The sequence below is a fragment of the Centroberyx gerrardi genome, chromosome 3 (genome assembly GCF_048128805.1).
Source record: "Centroberyx gerrardi isolate f3 chromosome 3, fCenGer3.hap1.cur.20231027, whole genome shotgun sequence".
In the NCBI taxonomy this organism is placed as follows: domain Eukaryota; kingdom Metazoa; phylum Chordata; class Actinopteri; order Beryciformes; family Berycidae; genus Centroberyx; species Centroberyx gerrardi.
The window spans coordinates 3112751-3131800 of NC_135999.1; the positions used below are offsets into that span (position 1 = coordinate 3112751).

The 19050-nt window shown below is 42.3% G+C and overlaps 1 protein-coding gene across 1 annotated transcript in view; it reads right to left on the minus strand.

The window, feature by feature from the left end:
- Window positions 1–6664: 6664 nt before the first annotated feature.
- The window catches only part of sgcz (sarcoglycan zeta), a 192481-nt gene continuing 180095 nt past the window's right edge, over window positions 6665–19050 (minus strand). Inside the window, exon 7 of the mRNA XM_078282019.1 lies at window positions 6665–6871. Within this exon, the coding sequence (XP_078138145.1) occupies window positions 6665–6871 (207 nt within the window). The remainder of the gene's footprint in view (window positions 6872–19050) is intronic.

The window sequence follows — 19050 nt, forward strand, 5'->3', positions numbered from 1 at the left end:
AAATGCTGAAGGCTTTAAGCTAAAAATATATATATATAAGTATACAGTATATTCACAAGAAAATGACAAAACAGCAAGAGAGTTAAGACTGGCAGAAAGAGAGCAAAAGGAGGGAAGTAGTGAGGAAGAAAAAATTCAGCTGAAGTGAAGAAGTGGGGATGGACAGAGTTGAAATCGGGGGAAAAGAGGAAAGGTGAGCCAGGAAGGAGGGCAGGAGGTTTTGTCCCGCGGTGCATCACTTCTGTTTGTTCTCTCCATCAGGTCAAGAGTGCTGCAGCTGAAAATAACATCACAGCCATTGTCATGATAGCAGAAAAGAAAAACCTCAGTCATTAAAGGTATACTGACACAGGATATACTCCATATTCCAAACCCTCCTAATTTAAAAACGAAGACAAAGTCATAGCTTCACTCCATCAATGTACAGTGGACAAATATAAACAAATCAAGACTGTGAATTTTGAACCGTTGGTGTTTTTTTCACCGTTTCCTCCCTGTTTGCTGTGTCATTTTTATCTTAAGCAGCTACTAGTCATTCAATCAAAGTAGCCTATTGAACTGAACTGAATTAAGAGTCTCCTGAAATTTTGAGAAATGAGCACGATGTCTTAAAATGCAAACGTGCTACGTGCATGAAAAGACAGGTGAAAGACAGGTGACATTTTCCCATAACAGAAGGACTACATGAAGGAGACATGACTAGAAACAGGAAGTACAGTCCGACATTGAACTGGTGTGGTGGAAAGTAAGGGTGCGTAGGTCGGGGTGGGGGATGAGTGGATACATTTACCTTCAATTCCGACAACCTGGGTTCAATTCCCAGCTCATTGAGTGAAGTTTATAATCTTTAGCAAAGATTTTTCTTATTCAACCATAACAGTTTTAGTTGCGTAAACCTCACCCTAACCTTAGTTGTTTAACTTGGCTAACCTTAACCAAAGTTGTTTCACTTTGCTAACCTCAACCAGAGTTGTTTCACTTTGCTAACCTCAACCAGAGTTGTTTCACTTGGCTAACCTTAACCAAAGTTGTTTACTTGGCTAACCTTAACCCTAAACTTAACCAAAGTTGTTTACTTGGCTAACCTTAACCCTAAACTTAACCAAAGTTGTTTACTTGGCTAACCTTAACCCTAAACTTAACCAAAGTTGTTTCACTTGGCTAACCTTAACCCTAAACTTAACCAAAGTTGTTTACTTGCCTAAACGTAACTGTTAACCAACCTTTTCCTGTGACGAAGAGGAGAAAACAGTGTCCAATTTGTGCTATTGTTATATAATCCAATTCGTAGTGGAGGAATGTAATGTTCACATAATTCATGTGCACAACACGTAAACTGTTTCAAAGTTTGTGCTCATTTCACTAAATTTTATGAGACTGTGTTGGAACTGAAGACTTTATTGATTGAATTGATTTTGCCACCAGCAAAGATGATAAACACAATAGACACAATTATAGTGATATAACGAAAGGGGATCAGTGTAGACATTGGTCTTCAATTCTAGGCCCTGTCAAGGAAACTTACTACTTAGGTAGCATTTCTAGGTAGGAGGTTGAAATGTACAAGTTGTAGGACTGTCTGATTTTGGTATCCATTTAAGGTACAGTTGTGGACGATTTTGAAGGAAGCATATTGGTTGCTCAGGTGGAGTACGACATCCCATAACACCTTGCAACATCAGTGAAGAAAAATGATACTTCCTCAGCATCTGCTAATGGCGGATGGAAGAGAAAGTTTTCCAAAACAAATCTATGACTGTAAAAAATAAAATATATTTGACATTTTCAATTATTTTTTATGTGAAAACTGACAATCGAATTACAGCCAATTGTTTCTGGAATGCCGCTGAAATAAATTTTACCGGTCGGAGTGTCCTCACATAGTTTAGCTAGCTAGCAATAGCATTACTACTGCAACAGTGCATATTCAAGGCTTAGTTTGATGGTTGATAAATTAACTGGTTGTGCAGTATCCACTGTATAAAGGACATGGCTCATTTTTCATAGACAACAAGTACACAAAGCTAGCCAACATAATCTGTTTTGTAAAAGCAGTTTGATGATACTGGCTGTTGGCAAAGTGTAACGTTAGCATACACTAACCAACTCAGCTGCAGTCATGACGTTCCCTAGGAGGCTGTCTCAAACAATTAGGTATCTGCTACCAACAGCTAAACAAGGTACCTTATTGGGTAGGTTTCTAATTAGGTATCAAGGAAGAAGAAAGCTACTTTCTGAATGAGAGAGAGCCCTGAGCCCCGTTTCATTAGTCGTTGTAACATGCCCTCGTTGACTTCGCCTCGGCACTTCCCTTTGGAGGAATCTCCACTGCCATCTTGAGTGCTGTTCCATTACTCTGTTAACTCAAGTGAACTTTCAGAGCCCAACCCTTTGAGCGCTGAGGGAGCGAGTCCACAACAATGTAGACTTCAGGAGCGCGTCTTGCCCAGAATGCATTGTGATCGTTCGTCAGTGCACGACCCACCATGGCGGAAACAAATAAACAATATGTATGTATGTATGTATCTAGAGGATTTAGACATGAAATTAACTCATCTGCAATATGTTATTACTCATTGTGTAATTGTTATTATTAATATTATTATTATTATTATTATTATTATTATTATTATTATTATTATTAATTATTAGGCCTGCTTAAGGGCAATTGCATTCCATTTCAAATATTCTGCTCCTTGGACACCGCCCCCTGCTTTGTAAGTGACCACTTGTGTGATGTGTGGTGCGACGTAAGTGCCAAGGGGAAGTGAAGGAGGGCATTTTAAATGACTAATGAAATGGTGAAACTGACTATCTAATCTGGGACTATTTTAATGAAACTGCTGGTTTTCATTGTAACTGTCTAATCGGGGAATATTTTACACCAGGTCAATACAATTAACTGCAATTAACTAGCTGGTAGGATAGAAAACCAGCAGTGCTCTGAGTCCGGAGGGCCAGGTTTGAAATCAGCTGTTCTCGACTGAACAACAGCTATTATAATTTCTAAAGGACTGCACTTGGTGAAACATTTCAATGGAGCTTCTGGGCAGGACAAGGTGATTAGTGAACACACTTTAACAGTCTCTGTTAACACACTAGACAGAGGCTGGAACATATTGCCTGTGTTTTCCTCGTACCAATTTTTACTTTGTTTTAGTAAGTAGTAAAGCTACCTTCCTGAACACTAAACACATAAAAAAAGAACACTAACCACAAACGTTTGGTAGAATGGCAGAATGGCAGACCGTCATCAAATGATCTCAGTTTCCTGAGGAAGAACAGCCTTGTGCCTCTTTATGGCTCGGGTGTTCTCCCTCTAGCTTTATGTCAGTTTTATGTCTATGTGTAAATACTAATTAGAGGACACAATGAGTTGTGCCTAAGGGTTAAGAGAAGCAGGCTTGACCACAAGGTGTTTGGTTTGAATCCCCACAACAGCTGGGAGAAGCCAGGTAGAGAAAGTGAATGAGAAACGCTTTCCTCTTCAGCAACTAATGTCAAGGTGCCCTTAAGCAAGCCGCTTAACCACCAACTGCTCCAGTGGAGCTGCTCAGCGGTCAGCAGTAGAAGACAGTGGTTGCACTGGGCAGCTCGAGGTGTGAATGCAAAACGCTTCATTGGTTAAGGTTGAAAAAGAAAATCTCCACTGCTTGTCGATCAATGAGGATTTTGATTCTGCTTTCATGACGTTCAGGTATCAGAATGTTGAAAGACAGTTTTAATTCTCTAAAACTGTAAAATTAAAACTAATCTTTACCACGGAAAGTGCTGTAAGAACTGTTTTAATCAAATTTTCTATTTGATATTTTGAATCCAGGGTTTCTGTATAAGAACCTCTAATTGTGTCAGTATGTCTTGAAGTCCAATCTAATGACCAACAAAATACTAAACAATGAAATCAAAGCATGTAAGACAGAGTTGTCAATAACTATTCAAGCAATTTAGATAATTATTTTTGTAACACTAATCAGTGCAGCATGTACATTTCTCTCGAGAACATGTCGTTTCAACATCAATAGACTTCAATATTCCCATAACCATGTTTAGAAACATAAAAGGGTTGATTTAAATATTAATTTCACAGCTACTGAAGACTCCAGAGATATTGTTTTAAAAACAATATTGTTTTATTTTGTATTTTATTGGTATTGTTATATACATGGCATAATTTGTGCTTTTTATTATCAAGAATAAAACCATAAGGGAACACATCAGAAAATTAAAGTTTAAACCAGGATTGAATTGTCTTTTTCAGGTGGATATACCAAGGGGTTCTACAAAACCAGGAGAGGAGAGGAGGAGAAAGACAGAGAACTAAATAGATAGATAGAGAGTTTGAGAGTTTGTCTAGAGAGACTTGCGGATGGTCCACTGTGGGTGGTGTGAAAGTTCAGACTGTGATGTGCTTTTACCAACAGCAGCAAAGGCACCTGTGTATCACTTTGTTTTAGAAAAGAAGTACGCCTCAGGGCCTTAATCCAGCTGAATCCGTACATATACAACCGAATCCGTCCATACTGTTTTTTCCAGGGTGATTCCGCCCCATTTATTTGCTGATTTCTTTTGATTTCCAGCAATCGCAGCAGTTGGACGCTAAGTTAGCCAGCTTGAGGCCATTCACGCTGACTCCCCCATCTGAGACTGATAGAAAAATATAGAAAATAACCAAAAAAAAAAGTAATATTGTGGACCTTTTTGACTGTTGACTTGCTCCGATTGCAGAGTTTTTTTGGAGGTGGGGGTGGGGATTCCTGATGTTTTTTTTTCATCTTAGATTGGGAAGGCCAAAGGAGATGAAAGGAGGTGAAACAAAGAAAAGTAGAATAAAAACAAAAAAAAACAAGAAATGTTGTGGAGAAACAGCATAAAGGATATGGAGACAAGATCAGGAAGTGACAATACATGTGAGAGGAGGTTGAACAAGGAGAGAAAGATGAAAATAGGGCAAAAAAGACAAGATGAAGAAGGAACCAAAAGGAGAATGAGAGACAGCAAAGAGCGGAAAAGTCACTAAAAGACATAGAACACAGACATGACCGAGAAGGAAGAGCAAGGACATGGCAAGAGGTGCAGAAAGGTCATGCAAAAAAAGGAAGAAAAAAAATCTGACAGACAAGGAACATAAGAAGTGACAGAGACAGAATTATACTCCATAAAAAACATGATAGGACCGGATAGTCTAGAGAGAGGGAAACTAAAAGATGTGGGAACAGACTGTGAGGAGGAGAAACCCTGCATCTGGAACAGCTGTGATGGAATGGCGATGGAGTAAAGATAGCAGAGGTTTTTTTTTTTACTAGTCCAGTAGAAGGAAGCGGATAGACAGAACGGAATAACTACAGCACAGAGAAAAGATAAAGGAGAGCAGGAGCAAAGTAAGGAAAGATAAAGGATTACAGAGACATGGGATGGTAAAGAGCAGGACAGAGATAAAAAGTAAAAAGATTCGAAGATCTAAAAAAAAAAGAAAAACAGACAGAAAGTGAAACTAGTACGACAAAGGAAAATGGAGAGAGATGTAAAGAATGACAGAACATGGGGGACGAGAGAAAATGAGAAAATAAAAAACAATGGCAAAATCAGCAAGCTGGTGGATACTAGAGAAGAAAGTGCAAGATGGCAGGACTGTTGTTTGCATTAGGTTTCCTATGAAGTATGGTTAGGAAAGCACAGTCAATCAGGTGCAGATTGATGTTGAGTGGTCAAAGGTCAAAGTTTGGGATTGAGAGATTAGAGGGGGAGGAGGGGGAAGGCCTTTCCGGTATAGATCGGTCCGTTAGCTAGCCTTAGTTTCCCACTAGACTAACCCATCTCGTCCATTTATGTTAGCTAACTGCAGGGCTAAACCGTAGTCCTCGTTGATGTCTGTTAGCCAACTGCTAGACTATCCCATTGTCCTTATCCATGTCTGTTAGCTTCCCGCCAGGCTAGCTTGCAGTCCACCACCATGTCTGTTAAGCCTAAAGCAGCCAGGAGATTTTGGTCATACGTTGAACAAACAACGACTCCCTTCCATCGTTAGGGAGTTGCTGGCGTCAAGCAACCCCCGAATAAAATCCTTGTGACTTGCACGAGCGGTCATGGCAGCGACAACTCAATGATGACAACAACGGGGGTCCCGCAGTGAGACTGCCATGTGCTACGGCTTTGCGAACTCGCCAGTCCACAGGCCATCCGTGTTTGCTAGCTAGTCGGTCTGTTAGCATTTGCTTCCCACCAAGCCATAATCCATATTGTTTCATTCTTGTAGCTCGCATTAGCTTCCCACCAAGCCATAATCCATATTGTTTCATTCTTGTAGCTCGCATTAGCTTCCCACCAAGCCATAATCCATATTGTTTCATTCTTGTAGCTTGCATTAGCTTCCGACCAGGCCGTAATCCATGTTGATTTGGTCTGTGAGCTGGCATTAGCTTTCCACCAAGCTCCAGTCCACGTTGATTTGGTCTGATAGCTAGCATTTGCTTCCCGTCAAGTTATCATCCACGTAATTCGGCCTGTTAGCTAGCATTAGCTTCCCGCCGTGCTATAATCCATGTTGATTCGGTCTGTTAGCTGGCTTCCCACTGAGCCATAATCCACGCTGATTCGGTCTGTTAGCTAGCATTAGCTTCAAACTCTAATAGTCCATATGTCCCGGGCGTCCCTCAACCTCCCACTCTCAGCTCCACAGACAAAAGTTACTGGTGGTTTGGCAGGTAGAGCCCTTCTCAGCCGGGGACAGGTAGAGCTTGCCGTTAGCGCAGGCGCACAACTCGTACACAGTCTGTTTGGTGTAGGTGGTGCCCGCTGGCGCCCCCTCCAGGGGGTCCACAGCACTGCCGAGGGGAATGCTGCCCAGCCTGATGGTGTTGGCGTCTAGGAAGATCTGTGGACAGAAAAGAGAGAGAGAGATGGTTTAGAAAACAAAGGCTCTGATTTGGGAGCGAGGGATGTGGTGGCTTGTAGAGCAAAAGAAAGAAAGAAAAGAAAGACAGGTCATTAGGAAGAGAAAAAGTGATGGATGTTGAAGGATTAAGGCAACACTGCTAGACCAGTCTGGTGTTAGCACCTAGAAAGAAAGAGAGAAAGAAAGAAAGAAATGTGGACAATAAAATAGGAGACATAAAGCAAGAAAACTGATGCGACAGGGAAAAAGAGAGAAAGACAGAGGGAGAAGGCACTGCTGTCGGGGATTCAGATTGGGTTGGCATCTAGAACAATCTACAGGAAGAAACATGGAAAGAAAGTTGTTTTAGAAAAAAAAATAGGATAAAAAGAAAGGGGGGTGGGGGGGTACAGAGGAAGAGAGTGCGCGCTGCCGTAGGGGATGACTACTCTTCCTAGACGGTCTAGTCTTGGGTTGGCATCTAGAAAGATCTACGAAGACAGAGACGGGATTTCGGATTTGGAATGGGCCTCTTGTGATGAAGAGGTAGAGTGGGAGGGAAAGAGGTAGAGGGCAAGATAGGTGAAGAGAAAAGGTAGGGAAAGGGAAATAAATATACTGCAAAAATTATCTTTCTTTTATACCTTTTTACATATCGTGTCATTTAGTCTGGTATTAAAATCTTGTTTTCCTCCAAACAAGAGACAAAATCTGCCAATGATGGGAGATCATTCCACTTGTTTCCAACGCAGTGTCACTTCTTTGGAGAATGTTCTAGAAACAAGTAAGAATATCTTGAAACAAGGCAGATTGCTCCATCAATCAAGATCACTTGATTCACCCCATTGGCAGATTTAATCACTTCTTGAAGGAACGCAAAATTTTAAGACTCAATAGCAGACTAAATGAGCTGTTGAGATGGTGTACAGACTTTTCTGTATGACCCCAGTTTTCACCGTATTGGTGTCAAAAAAAAATAATATCGGAGAAAACTTCCGAGGAGATTTTCTTAAACGATTTCTAATGCGACGAGCCCTTCGAGGGACTTGGGAGGAATTTGGATCGATGCGGGCTGGAGGGCGGGTCAAGGGGGTTTGCTTTTTGATGGGGGGCCAATGGATCGAGGATCTGTCAATGTGAGGAGTGACAGATCGCGCGCCCAATCAAAAGTCAACCTCGAGCGACCGCCTTTCCTGCTTCCATCGAGAGCAAACACCTGCTCCGCTGCATTCGACGCACAATAAGAGGTGTTAACAATACCTCCATTCACTCAAATAGCTGATCTTTCATTCAAATATTACCATTTGCAAAAATCCACACACCCCCTAATAATGTCAGAATAAAGACGGATTGAGAGATAGTGATGATTGAAAGGAATACAGAATAAGAGAAATAATGAGCGAGGCTGCCTTTGAGAGAGGGAAGAGAGGAACGTGGAATTACACCGGGTCACTTTTTTTTGCAGCGCGCGAGATCTGCTCTAATTGTCTGTGAGAACGAGAGAGCGCCATAAAGAGATAGAGCAAAATGATAGAGAGAGAGAGAGAGAGGAAGAGAGATACATGTGTGAGAAGTGATTTTCCTGCCGTTCTTCCAAGAACCACACTGCTCCTCTCCTCCTCTCATCACTCATTATCTCCCATCATCTCTCCTCTCCTCCTCTCTCTTCCCTTCTTCCTCCATCCTCTCCTTTTTGCCCCTTCCTCTCCTCCCTTCATTTCTCCTCTCCTCTTCCCTTCATTCCTCCCTGTCCCTTCCTCCCGTTTCCCGATTGAAACAGACTGAGTTGCAAATGAGAACTCATTAAACCGTCTTGGTTACTATTGACCACTTTGCCTGCTTATTTATTTACCACTCAATGTTCAAGGAGGCTCTGCTGACACACACACACACACACGCATACGCACACACATACGCACGCCTCGTCCCAAGGCCAGACGATAATCTAAGCAGACATCTGAATCCCCATTATTCATGTTCTTCATTTTAGAGATGAAGCGGGAGGGGAGCGAAAAAGTGAGTGGAAAATAGCTGCGAGTGCAAAAAGAGAGGGAGAGAAAGAGAGAGAAAAAGAGTAATGAGAGGTAGTCAGATGAAAGGATGAGAGGAGGATGAGAGAGAGTCGAATCAGAAGGGGGACGGAAGAAGATGGAGTGACAAAAAAAGAGAGGGAGAGATGAGACGAGATGAGAAAGATAGATGAAAGAAAGAGGGGGTAGAGAGAAAGGAGGGATTCAGACAGATATGCCAACAGTGAGGAACCAATTAGTGTAACTAATGGCTTCACATTGGCTGACGGGGCATATCTCCATCTGTATAAACACCACACACACACACACACACACACAGACACACACACAACTGTCTGTATGATGGAATCAGAGCAGGCTGAGTGGTGTTGCTCATGTTGCCACCTGTGCAGCTAACAGTACTAGCGCCATTAGCCATGGACATAGACATAAATAGGAAGGTAACCAGAGAAGTTTAAATAGACTGAGGTAACCATTAAGACACTGTCACTCCCCTATCTAAAGTATAGCGGCCTTGACCTGTATTATTACCTTCCATCTATGTACAATGTGTAGGAGTCCAGTTTTATGTTTTAGTCAGAAATGCAAAGTATTAACAATGACAATGAGCTGTTTTTAGGGGAACTGAATTACAAGTATAGAGACAAGGTTTCATCTCTGAATGTGTGTGTATGTATGTGTGCATATTGTATAGCCTATGTGCATGTATGTATGATGTGTGTCTGCATATGTGTATATGTGCATGTACCCTTTTTCCACCCCCCACACAAAAAATAACTATCTTACAATACATTTCAGAAGGCTAGTATACAAATATCACAGCAAAACTATAAGTCCTTATCGGAATTTTATAGTGATACCATAGGAGATTTCTTTTTTTTAAAATGCCATGAAGTATGATAAGACTATAAACTCACTATCGAGCACCACGGACACACTGTGAGTCCCTGCAGGGATATTACAGTGATTTTTCGTCAGGGCTGTCCTGCATTTTACTGAGCCCTGTCATCCTCAACTTTCACAGTCACCGGCAATGCATAAAACACTGTTGCATCAACCCTGACAGGAACCGTTTGTTCCAAGTGATGTTCTTGATAGGCACAAGGAGCGGCCTGTCAGACAGTCATAAGAGAGACAAAACTACGCTACAATATGCCTAGTCAGTTCTGCTAAGCAACATCTGAAAGCTGAACGGGCTACAGAGGCCGCGGCACTGTGGTATTAAAACCGGCTGGCAACCAATATACATAAAATGAATGTGTAAAGACTTGTTTCATTTCTTCACGAGGCACATGTCACAAGATTGGGGATAAAGGTTTTGTTTTAGCACTGTAGTTATTCAAAAAAAGCACTCTTTCACTGAAGTTACTGGGACAGCTATCTCATTAGCCTGCCATGCCGGTTGGTTTTAATGAGAAATAGTAACAATGATAACAAGCCACTTTAAGGGTTGCTGGAAAACCCCGCTTTTCTCCCCGTGTGCTGTGCACAGGAAAATACCAGACTTAAACTCTAAATGTCAAGGTATGCCTTTAACAGGTCCCTGGTGCACACCTGTCATCTTCCCTTTGGCTCCCCAATAAAAGCTGCCAAGGCTCGGTTATAGCCTTACGGAGGGAGAGGACTCAGTCACGGTTGGCAACATAAACCAAATCTAATTCCAACAGCCTCCACAGCCATAGCAACTAAGACCCAAAATGCACCTGGGCATGGCAATGGGACGGGAGGAGGTGAGGGTGAGGATTGGGGAGGAAGGGGAGGTATGTGTGTGTTTTTGTGTGTGTGTGTGTGTGTGTGTGTGTTAATACCAAGGAAATGACTGGTATCTCTTCCATAACACTGGAAACATCACAACAAGAAGATGAGGAAAATGAGTGGAAGGAGGGAGGGAGAGGAGGTAGAGATAGAGGGAGAGGAGGTGGAAGGTAAGGATAGAAGGAGGTGAGGAATGAGGAGGGAGGGAGGGGATGCTGATCATGAGGAGATAGGAAGGGAAAGAAGGATGGGAGAGGGCAATAAGTGAGTTAGGCAGGGAGGGAGGGATAGAGAGATGGGAGGCAGGTGAAAGGTCAGAGGAAGGCGGATGGAAAGACGGAGATAGAGAGGGCCGTTTGCTGGGTGGGAGGGAATGAGGGGAAAAAGGACGGGGATGGATGGATTGAGGGAAGGACTGAACTGATTGATGGATGGATGGATGGATGGATGGATGGAGGCAGGGGAGGTGGAGGAAGGGGAGTGGAAGTCATTTGTTGCAGCTTAAGGATGGATTAGGGCTGACATACATCCTAAATGAAAGTGTCTGTAAGTATTAGGTCGGCACATGTCGTTAGCACTATTTTAGAGCATGTGTGTGTGTGTGTGTGTGTGTTAGCATGAGAGTCTATGTGTGAAAGGACACGTGTGTATGAATATAATAGTGGTTATGCGTGTTTGTGAATAGATATGAAAGAGTGTCTTTGTGGGTGCATCTGCGTACATATAGCGATGTCCATGTATTGCACCTGTGTGTGTGTGTGTGTGCATGCGTGGTTATGCATATACACTCATGAAAAAATGTGTGTATTTACATGTGTGTGCCTACTAATGATTTATGTATGCATATCTGTGAGTGTATGTGCATGCATATGCATTTATGCACATATACCCATCAGCAAATGTGTGTGTTTATGTGCGTGAGCCTGTTTTTTATATGTGTATGTGCATACTGTCTGTGTGTGTATATGTGTCTATGTGGGTGGCTGGGTGTGTGCTTATGAGTGTGTGTGTGTGTGTGTGTGTGCGCCTAAGATCATCTTTCTCAGACTTCACTTCAGCGAGCTCGTAGCGCTGGCGTCGAGGAAACGAGAAACATGCGGGAAGCGGCAATTATAGAGGGTCAAAACATTTTTCATGGATGATTTCCTTTGGCACAGCTGAGGAGGAGGTGGAAGAGGGAAGGGAGGCGGGGGAAGGAGGGAGGGAGGTGAAAGAGGGAGGGAGGGAGGAGAGAGAGGGTGGGAGGTGAATGAGGAGAGAGAGAGAGAGAGAGAGAGAGCGAGGGAAGTGGTGACGAGAGGACGAGGCAAGCTTTTCCCAGGATGAAAGCCTTTTAGTGTCTTTCAGCAGATGATGGAGAGAGTGGAGGCGTGAGGCAGAGGGAGGTAGAGACGGCAAAGCGTAACCTTTCAGTGTCTTGGGGAAGAGGAGAAAGGAGGGTAGGAGTGTCTTTGAGAGGAAGAACAAGAGGAGAAAGGAGGGTAGGAGTGTCTTTGAGAGGAGGAACAAGAGGATAAAGGAGGGTAGGAGTGTCTTTGAGAGGAGGAACAAGAGGAGAAAGGAGGGTAAGAGTGTCTTTGAGAGGAGAAAGGAGGGTAGGAGTGTCTTTGAGAGGAAGAACAAGAGGAGAAAAGAGGGTAGGAGTGTCTTTGAGAGGAGGAACAAGAGGAGAAAGGATGGTAAGAGTGTCTTTGAGAGGAAGAACAAGAGTAGAAAGGAGGGTAGGAGTGTCTTTGAGAGGAGGAACAAGAGGAGAAAGGAGGGTAAGAGTGTCTTTGAGAGGAGAAAGGAGGGTAGGAGTGTCTTTGAGGGGAGGAACAAGAGGAGAAAGGAGGGTAGGAGTGTCTTTGAGGGGAGGAACAAGAGGAGAAAGGAGGGTAGGAGTGTCTTTGAGAGGAGAAAGGAGGGTAGGAGTGTCTTTGAGGGGAGGAACAAGAGGATAAAGGAGGGTAGGAGTGTCTTTGAGGGGAGGAACAAGAGGAGAAAGGAGGGTAGGAGTGTCTTTGAGGGGAGGAACAAGAGGATAAAGGAGGGTAGGAGTGTCTTTGAGGGGAGGAACAAGAGGAGAAAGGAGGGTAGGAGTGTCTTTGAGAGGAGAAAGGAGGGTGGGAGTGTCTTTGAGAGGAGAAAGGAGGATAGGAGTGTCTTTGAGAGGAGGAACAAGAGGAGAAAGGAGTGTAGGAGTGTCTTTGAGAGGAGGAAAAAAAAATGGTTGGACTGTCTTTGAGAGGAGGAGAAAGGACGGGTAGAAGTGTCTGGTCGGAGAAGGACTGCAGAAGGGGAGGAATGAGGGTGGGAGTGTCTTTAAGAGCAGGAGAGAGGAGAGAAGGAGTGTCTTTGAGAGGAGGAGAAAGAAGGGTAGGATTCCCAATGGTAGGAAGAGGATTGGAGAGGAGAAAAGAAGGTAGGAATGTCTTTAACAGGGGGACTGGGGAGGAGGAGAAAGGAGGGTAGGAGTGTCTTTGGGAGGATGTGGAAGAGAGGGAAGTAGAAAGGAAGAAGGGAGTGCGGTAACGTAGGGGAGGTGAGAGGACGACATGAAAGGGCGCAAAAGTTCTTGACTTCATTTTTTAACAGGGAGGAAGGATGAGATGTACATGACTTGAAACAAAGCTTCGGCATTATATTTTCATTCCATCATGCTTGAATTTGAATCCATTTGCACCAGGCTTGACAGCCAGAACCACCACTATCTGTTCTTTGGGGAATCTCGCCTTTCGAAACTCTTCCTTGGTGCTGCCCACCTCGCTCCATTCGACCTCCTTTCATTGACTTTGCATGCGTTCGTTCCACCTTTTTTTTCTTCACGTCCTGCTGTCCTGTACCATGTACAGTGTTGAGTCCATATGTGTCAGAATGTACAGCGAAAACCATTTAACTGACGTATATTTCTGGACCAATGTCATCAAAACTAATTCCTGCACATTAGCACTAGAAAGGCCAAGCTGCAGTCAAATGACGCCTGTTTTGAATTTTAGAATCTAAATATCTCAGCTTTCATGATGTCCCTCCAAGACTTTTCCTGGACCCAATTTCTGTACAAACCAGTGTGTTAAGATTTTCAAAATCACTCAAGGAAATAGTACTTAGAATTATATTTACTCCTATCTGTTCTCTCTTCCATTGGTCTTTCCAGTGTTAATTGCAATTGGCGATTAAAGTGATTCTGGAGAGGTGTCTATGCCTCTATAGCAGTGGTTCTCAACGTGGGGTCCTGGGACCACCAGGGGGTCCCCAGCAAATTGATGAATTCTTAAACTTCACCATTATTTCATTTACAAGAAGTTAACACAATTAGAGAATGTAGAAGAATGACTGTTTTGATCATAGTTCCACTTTTATCTCTCTACCTACAATACAGATAGTCATGGCATTCTGGACAAAATCATATCTGACAATAAAAATATTTTCAGATTTGGTTCCGAGAGACGAAATCTCATCAAATGGAGGTCCATGGCTCTGATGTGGACTAAATCAGGGGTCCTTGATATGAAAAAGGGTGAGAATCACTGCTCTATAGTCTTTGACTGAACAAACAGAGAAGTGAAAGGAGAGAGGCGTGACAGAGGTTGGAAGGACAATCATAGGACAATTTCACCAGCCAGCACACACACTCAAAGATACACGCACACACACACACACACACACACACACACTTCACCCTCTACGTTCGCCTTGCTCCCTCACCTTGCCTCCCATTCTCCTTTTCTTTCTCCCTCTCGCTCTCTCACGCTCACACACATGACACACACACACACACACACTCCAACAATACAAATAGGTGGGACGTCGTGAAGCTATCTGAGTGTATTACACAGACCATTAGGCTTGCAGAATGGACAGATGTGGGAATGGGAGCTGACAACGGACTAAATGACAGAGGCTGGAGAGAGGCCGAGACTGTAGTAACACAGATGTAGCAGGGACATAAAGCAATATCAGGCTGCTCTACTGTACTACACACACACACACACACACACACACACACATAGTGCGTGATAAAGGTACAGAGGCACACAGAAGCACACATTCACATAGTAATACAGACAAAGACATGAAAACAGGGAAACATACAAACACACACACTCATTTTAGGCAGAGAGATACACACACATATTTTACCAAGGTTGGGCAGAAAGTAACATAAATCTACTATACTTTAAGTAGTACAACTCAAACACAATGAGAGAAACAGATCTGGACACACACACATACACACACAAATGCAGGTACAGACGAATGCATGCATGCAAACACAGAGAGACAGAAACAGACACAACCACATGCAACCACAGACAGCCACATGTGAACACACACACACACACACACACACACACCATGACAGACTGTAACACAGACAGAGACATGCACACATAAACAGTCCCACACACACATACTCATTACATCAGACTGACAGTCACACACAGATACACACACACACACACACACACACACACACACACACACACACACACACACACACACAAAGAGCTCTATGCTGATTGCCCTTAGCAGTGTAAAGTATAGGTTAATGAATTTTCTGAAGTTAATCAAACCTTTGAGAAAATATACTTCTTATAGCTATAGGCTGGCATCAAAATGTGTTCTCTCTCTCTCTCTCTCTCTCTCTCAGACACACACACACACACACACACACGCAGACACTCAAAGAGTAAAGCCTAGGTCGGACTACAAGACTGTTCAAGTCTTGTAGTCTCGGGAAGCTGTTCACACTAGGCGACGGGACAAAGATGGGTGTCACACATGAAGACGAGGGATCACACACTACCCAATTCTGTCATTCAAAAACCTTTTCCCATTTGTCCAGAATAATTCAGTGTAAATATAATTATAAAATAGCTGTTCTATCGTTTCTTGCGCCATGGTACAGAAGCTACAGTTTACATTTACATTACAAATGTATTTTCAAGTGATATACAAGGATAATGATGCTGGAGACCTCTTTCACTTAATTTGGAATTGCTATTTTATCCTATTTTATATGAGATTTATTCCTCCAAATTAAATTGTATAGCAACATATCAAGACTGGAGCAATTGCAGTTGGGAATCTTGCTGATCTAAACTATCTACGTGAGTGGCCATTGTTGTGGTTAAACATGCCTTCTTTTCCGGTTCATTTTCTTTTCCTTCCCCCTGTATCTAAACTCCCATTGGACGTTGCCAGTGTCACTCTCAGATTTCAGTCTTGGACCGCTTCACACTACAAATGAAATGAAACATGTTTGAAAAAATTGTGTCACGCCAAACAGCCAGTCGGCAGTCTTCAGCCCGTTCACACTACAGGATAATCTGCGCTGACCATCGGGACCAAGTGCCCCCCCGCCCCCCCGCCCCAACCCCAACTAGCCCAGATTCAAATCGGGTTTAGAAATCGTCTGACCTGGGCTTTAAGTTGGATGAAAAACACTTTTGGGAGAAAAAACAGAGAGGTTCTAGAGACTGACTAAGGGAGGAAGGGACAGCTGTGGTATTGTGCTTGACAGCCTTGTGTGTGTGTGTGTGTGTTTGTGTGTATATATATATGTGTGTAAGCGAGAGTACATGTTATGTGTGTTTGTGTGTGTGCGTGCATAGACTGTATTTGCGTGTATACCTATCTTTGTGTGTGCATATGTGTTTGTGTTAGTGAGCGTGCATGGATGCCCTTGTGTAGCAGTTGTGCGAGTGTGTGTGTGTGTGCCTGTGTGTGTGTGTGTACGCACTCTGGTACCACAGCATCAGTGTTTACGACAGGGAATTACCCCCCACCAGTATTCTAATTCACACACCATTCTGCTTTACCCGCAGGTAAAACAACAAGCACCAAAAAAAAAAAAAGAGCCAGTCCCAGTGTACCAGCCCAATAACACCTCCAGGCTACAGCGTCTTAATAAACCTCAGCGTTGTGTCAACAAACAATAAAACTCCATGGTAACCTAACTTTGTTAAAACTTTCCGTAGTTAACCCAATTTCACCTCGCCACAGTCAATAAAACAGTGGAGAGAACTCAAGTAACTTTTTTTTTTGTTTTTAAATATATCACCGACACACAAATGCAAAGTGTTACCATGTCATTGTCTTGTGGAAACAGACCATGCGCAGTTCCTTAAAAAGTATGAAAAAGTCTTGAAGTCCCCATGAAATGAACAGTCCTGCCCCTCCCATCCAATAAAACTGCCTCTCTCTCCCTAATTGATATTCCATTGGTCTAACTTTTGAATCATCCCTCACTGTGTTATGTCCCGCCCCAACATCCTGTTTCAACAGGAAATACATCAAATCAAGGAAGTTAAGATACCATTTCATGGGGTCTTTAAAATACATTTTAAATCTTAAAAAGTATTAAAATGAAATTAGGTGTTATGCTTTTTTTCACTATGCAATGATAGGTTTCTTTGTGCTTCCCCTCTTATATACAGAACAGGGTCAGTTGTTTCAGAACTTCCGCTACAGTACGTTCGAATATAAAAAAGCTGGTTTTTGTCACTTGGTCTTAAATTCAATTCCAGGTAGAATTTAAAAGGTCTTAAAAATGTTTACATTTTTAAAATTTTAAACAATTCAGCTTTTCAGGAATGCCGCAAAACTGGCTAACGTATGGTGAACTCTGACCTGCGAATTTGAAGCGCCGGCCAATAGAAATGCTGCTTATTGACCTCTGAAAGAAGATCCAACATGGAGGCTTAATCGTGACAGTGTCACAACATCCAATTTTATACAACACTGCTCTAGCACAGTAGAATACAAAAATAAGTAAAGAAGAGATGCAGCGTGGCTTGCAGTCAGTAGTGACACAGGACTAGATATCGCAGCCAAGTGGGAACTGGTTAACTATTAGCTGCTAGCTATGATAATGCTAGCTAGCCAGTGCCAGTGTCTTGGTTTATCACTTACTTTAAAAGGTGGAAAAGTATCGTGACCAACTTCTCCATCAATATCCCCCTGATCTAAGAAATCATACAGCCAAACGCAAAGTTCAACATTTTTATTTCTGTTTTTCGAGCGTAATGCTAAGCTAACTCTAACTGCAAAGTAGATAACAGTAGCGTCCGCCTCAAATGCCTCACACATGACATCATATCCTTTTTTGTCAGAGCGAAGATAATATGATGGGCAAAATCAGTCAATACAATATATATGACATGTCTGTAACCTAAATACAATAATTAGAAATAAGTCATACAGGTACTTTAGTCACGAGTACCCACAAGAAAAAGGCATACACTGAAATACATATCTTAACAAGTCAAGTAGTCTAGTATTGAGTCTTAAAATCTTCGTGAAAGTGAAAACAAATCTGCCAATGGGGTAAGATAATAATATATAACTCCATGTTTCTAAAGCAATTCCCCCAATTTTGAGAGTTATCTTGAAGCAAGTGACACTATCTTGAAACAAGAGAGACTCCGCTCATGTTAGCTCATGTTACTCGATGCAAGAAAATTATTTTAAGTTGATTTACTATGTTCATGTGAACGCTTTGCTTTGTAAACGGCAACGCCTTACTACAAATACAATTTTAAGACTCAATATTACACTAAATTACTTTTTAAAAGCATATTTATTGGCAGTGCATGACCCTTGAAGTCCAGACCCAAGAAATACAAGTGGAGACTAATGGACAGAGCATGGCCCTAGCACTGCTGACATTAGGAGTTCCCATACCACACTACAAATATATGCACTCGCGATGAGGCACTTCAGATAAAAGCGTCCAATAAATGGAATATATGTGGATATAGTGGTCATGTTATGAGCTAAATTAAATGAAAGTTTGATTCATTTGTTATAGAAGGAGTTGAACAAAAGCAAGCACACTGAGTGCCTAATCTTAACAAAGACTAAAAGGGATTTTTTGGTTCAAAAGAGATTCCTAGATGGCAAGGCTGAAGCAAAGTTCTCTAATGTTATGAAATCAAGTCATACAGCATTGACTGCTCTTTAAATGACATGGTTGAAAATTTCAACAATACCTTGTCATCTGCTTTAAATACTGTTGCTCCACTAAAGGTTAAGAAGAGGTCGACTGACAGAATCTCCCCATGGTTAAACAATAACAGTGTTAATGAGATTAAGAGAATCTGTCGAGCAGCTGAAAGAAAATGGAGGAAAACCAGGCTCACAGTTCACTGTAATATATACAAAGAAGCCATGACTGTCTATAACAAAGCAATACGTCTAGCAAGAAAGGATTACTTTTCTAGGATTATTACAGAGAATGCTGGAAACTCTAGAATATTATTCTCCACTATTGACCAGCTACTCAACACTGCCCCCACCCGTCCGCAGTCCTCTGCATCAAATTGTGAAGAACTTGCATTGTTCTTCAATAACAAAATAACTTCAATTAGAACCAGCATTGCTGCTGACGTAAGCACAGATGACCTCAGC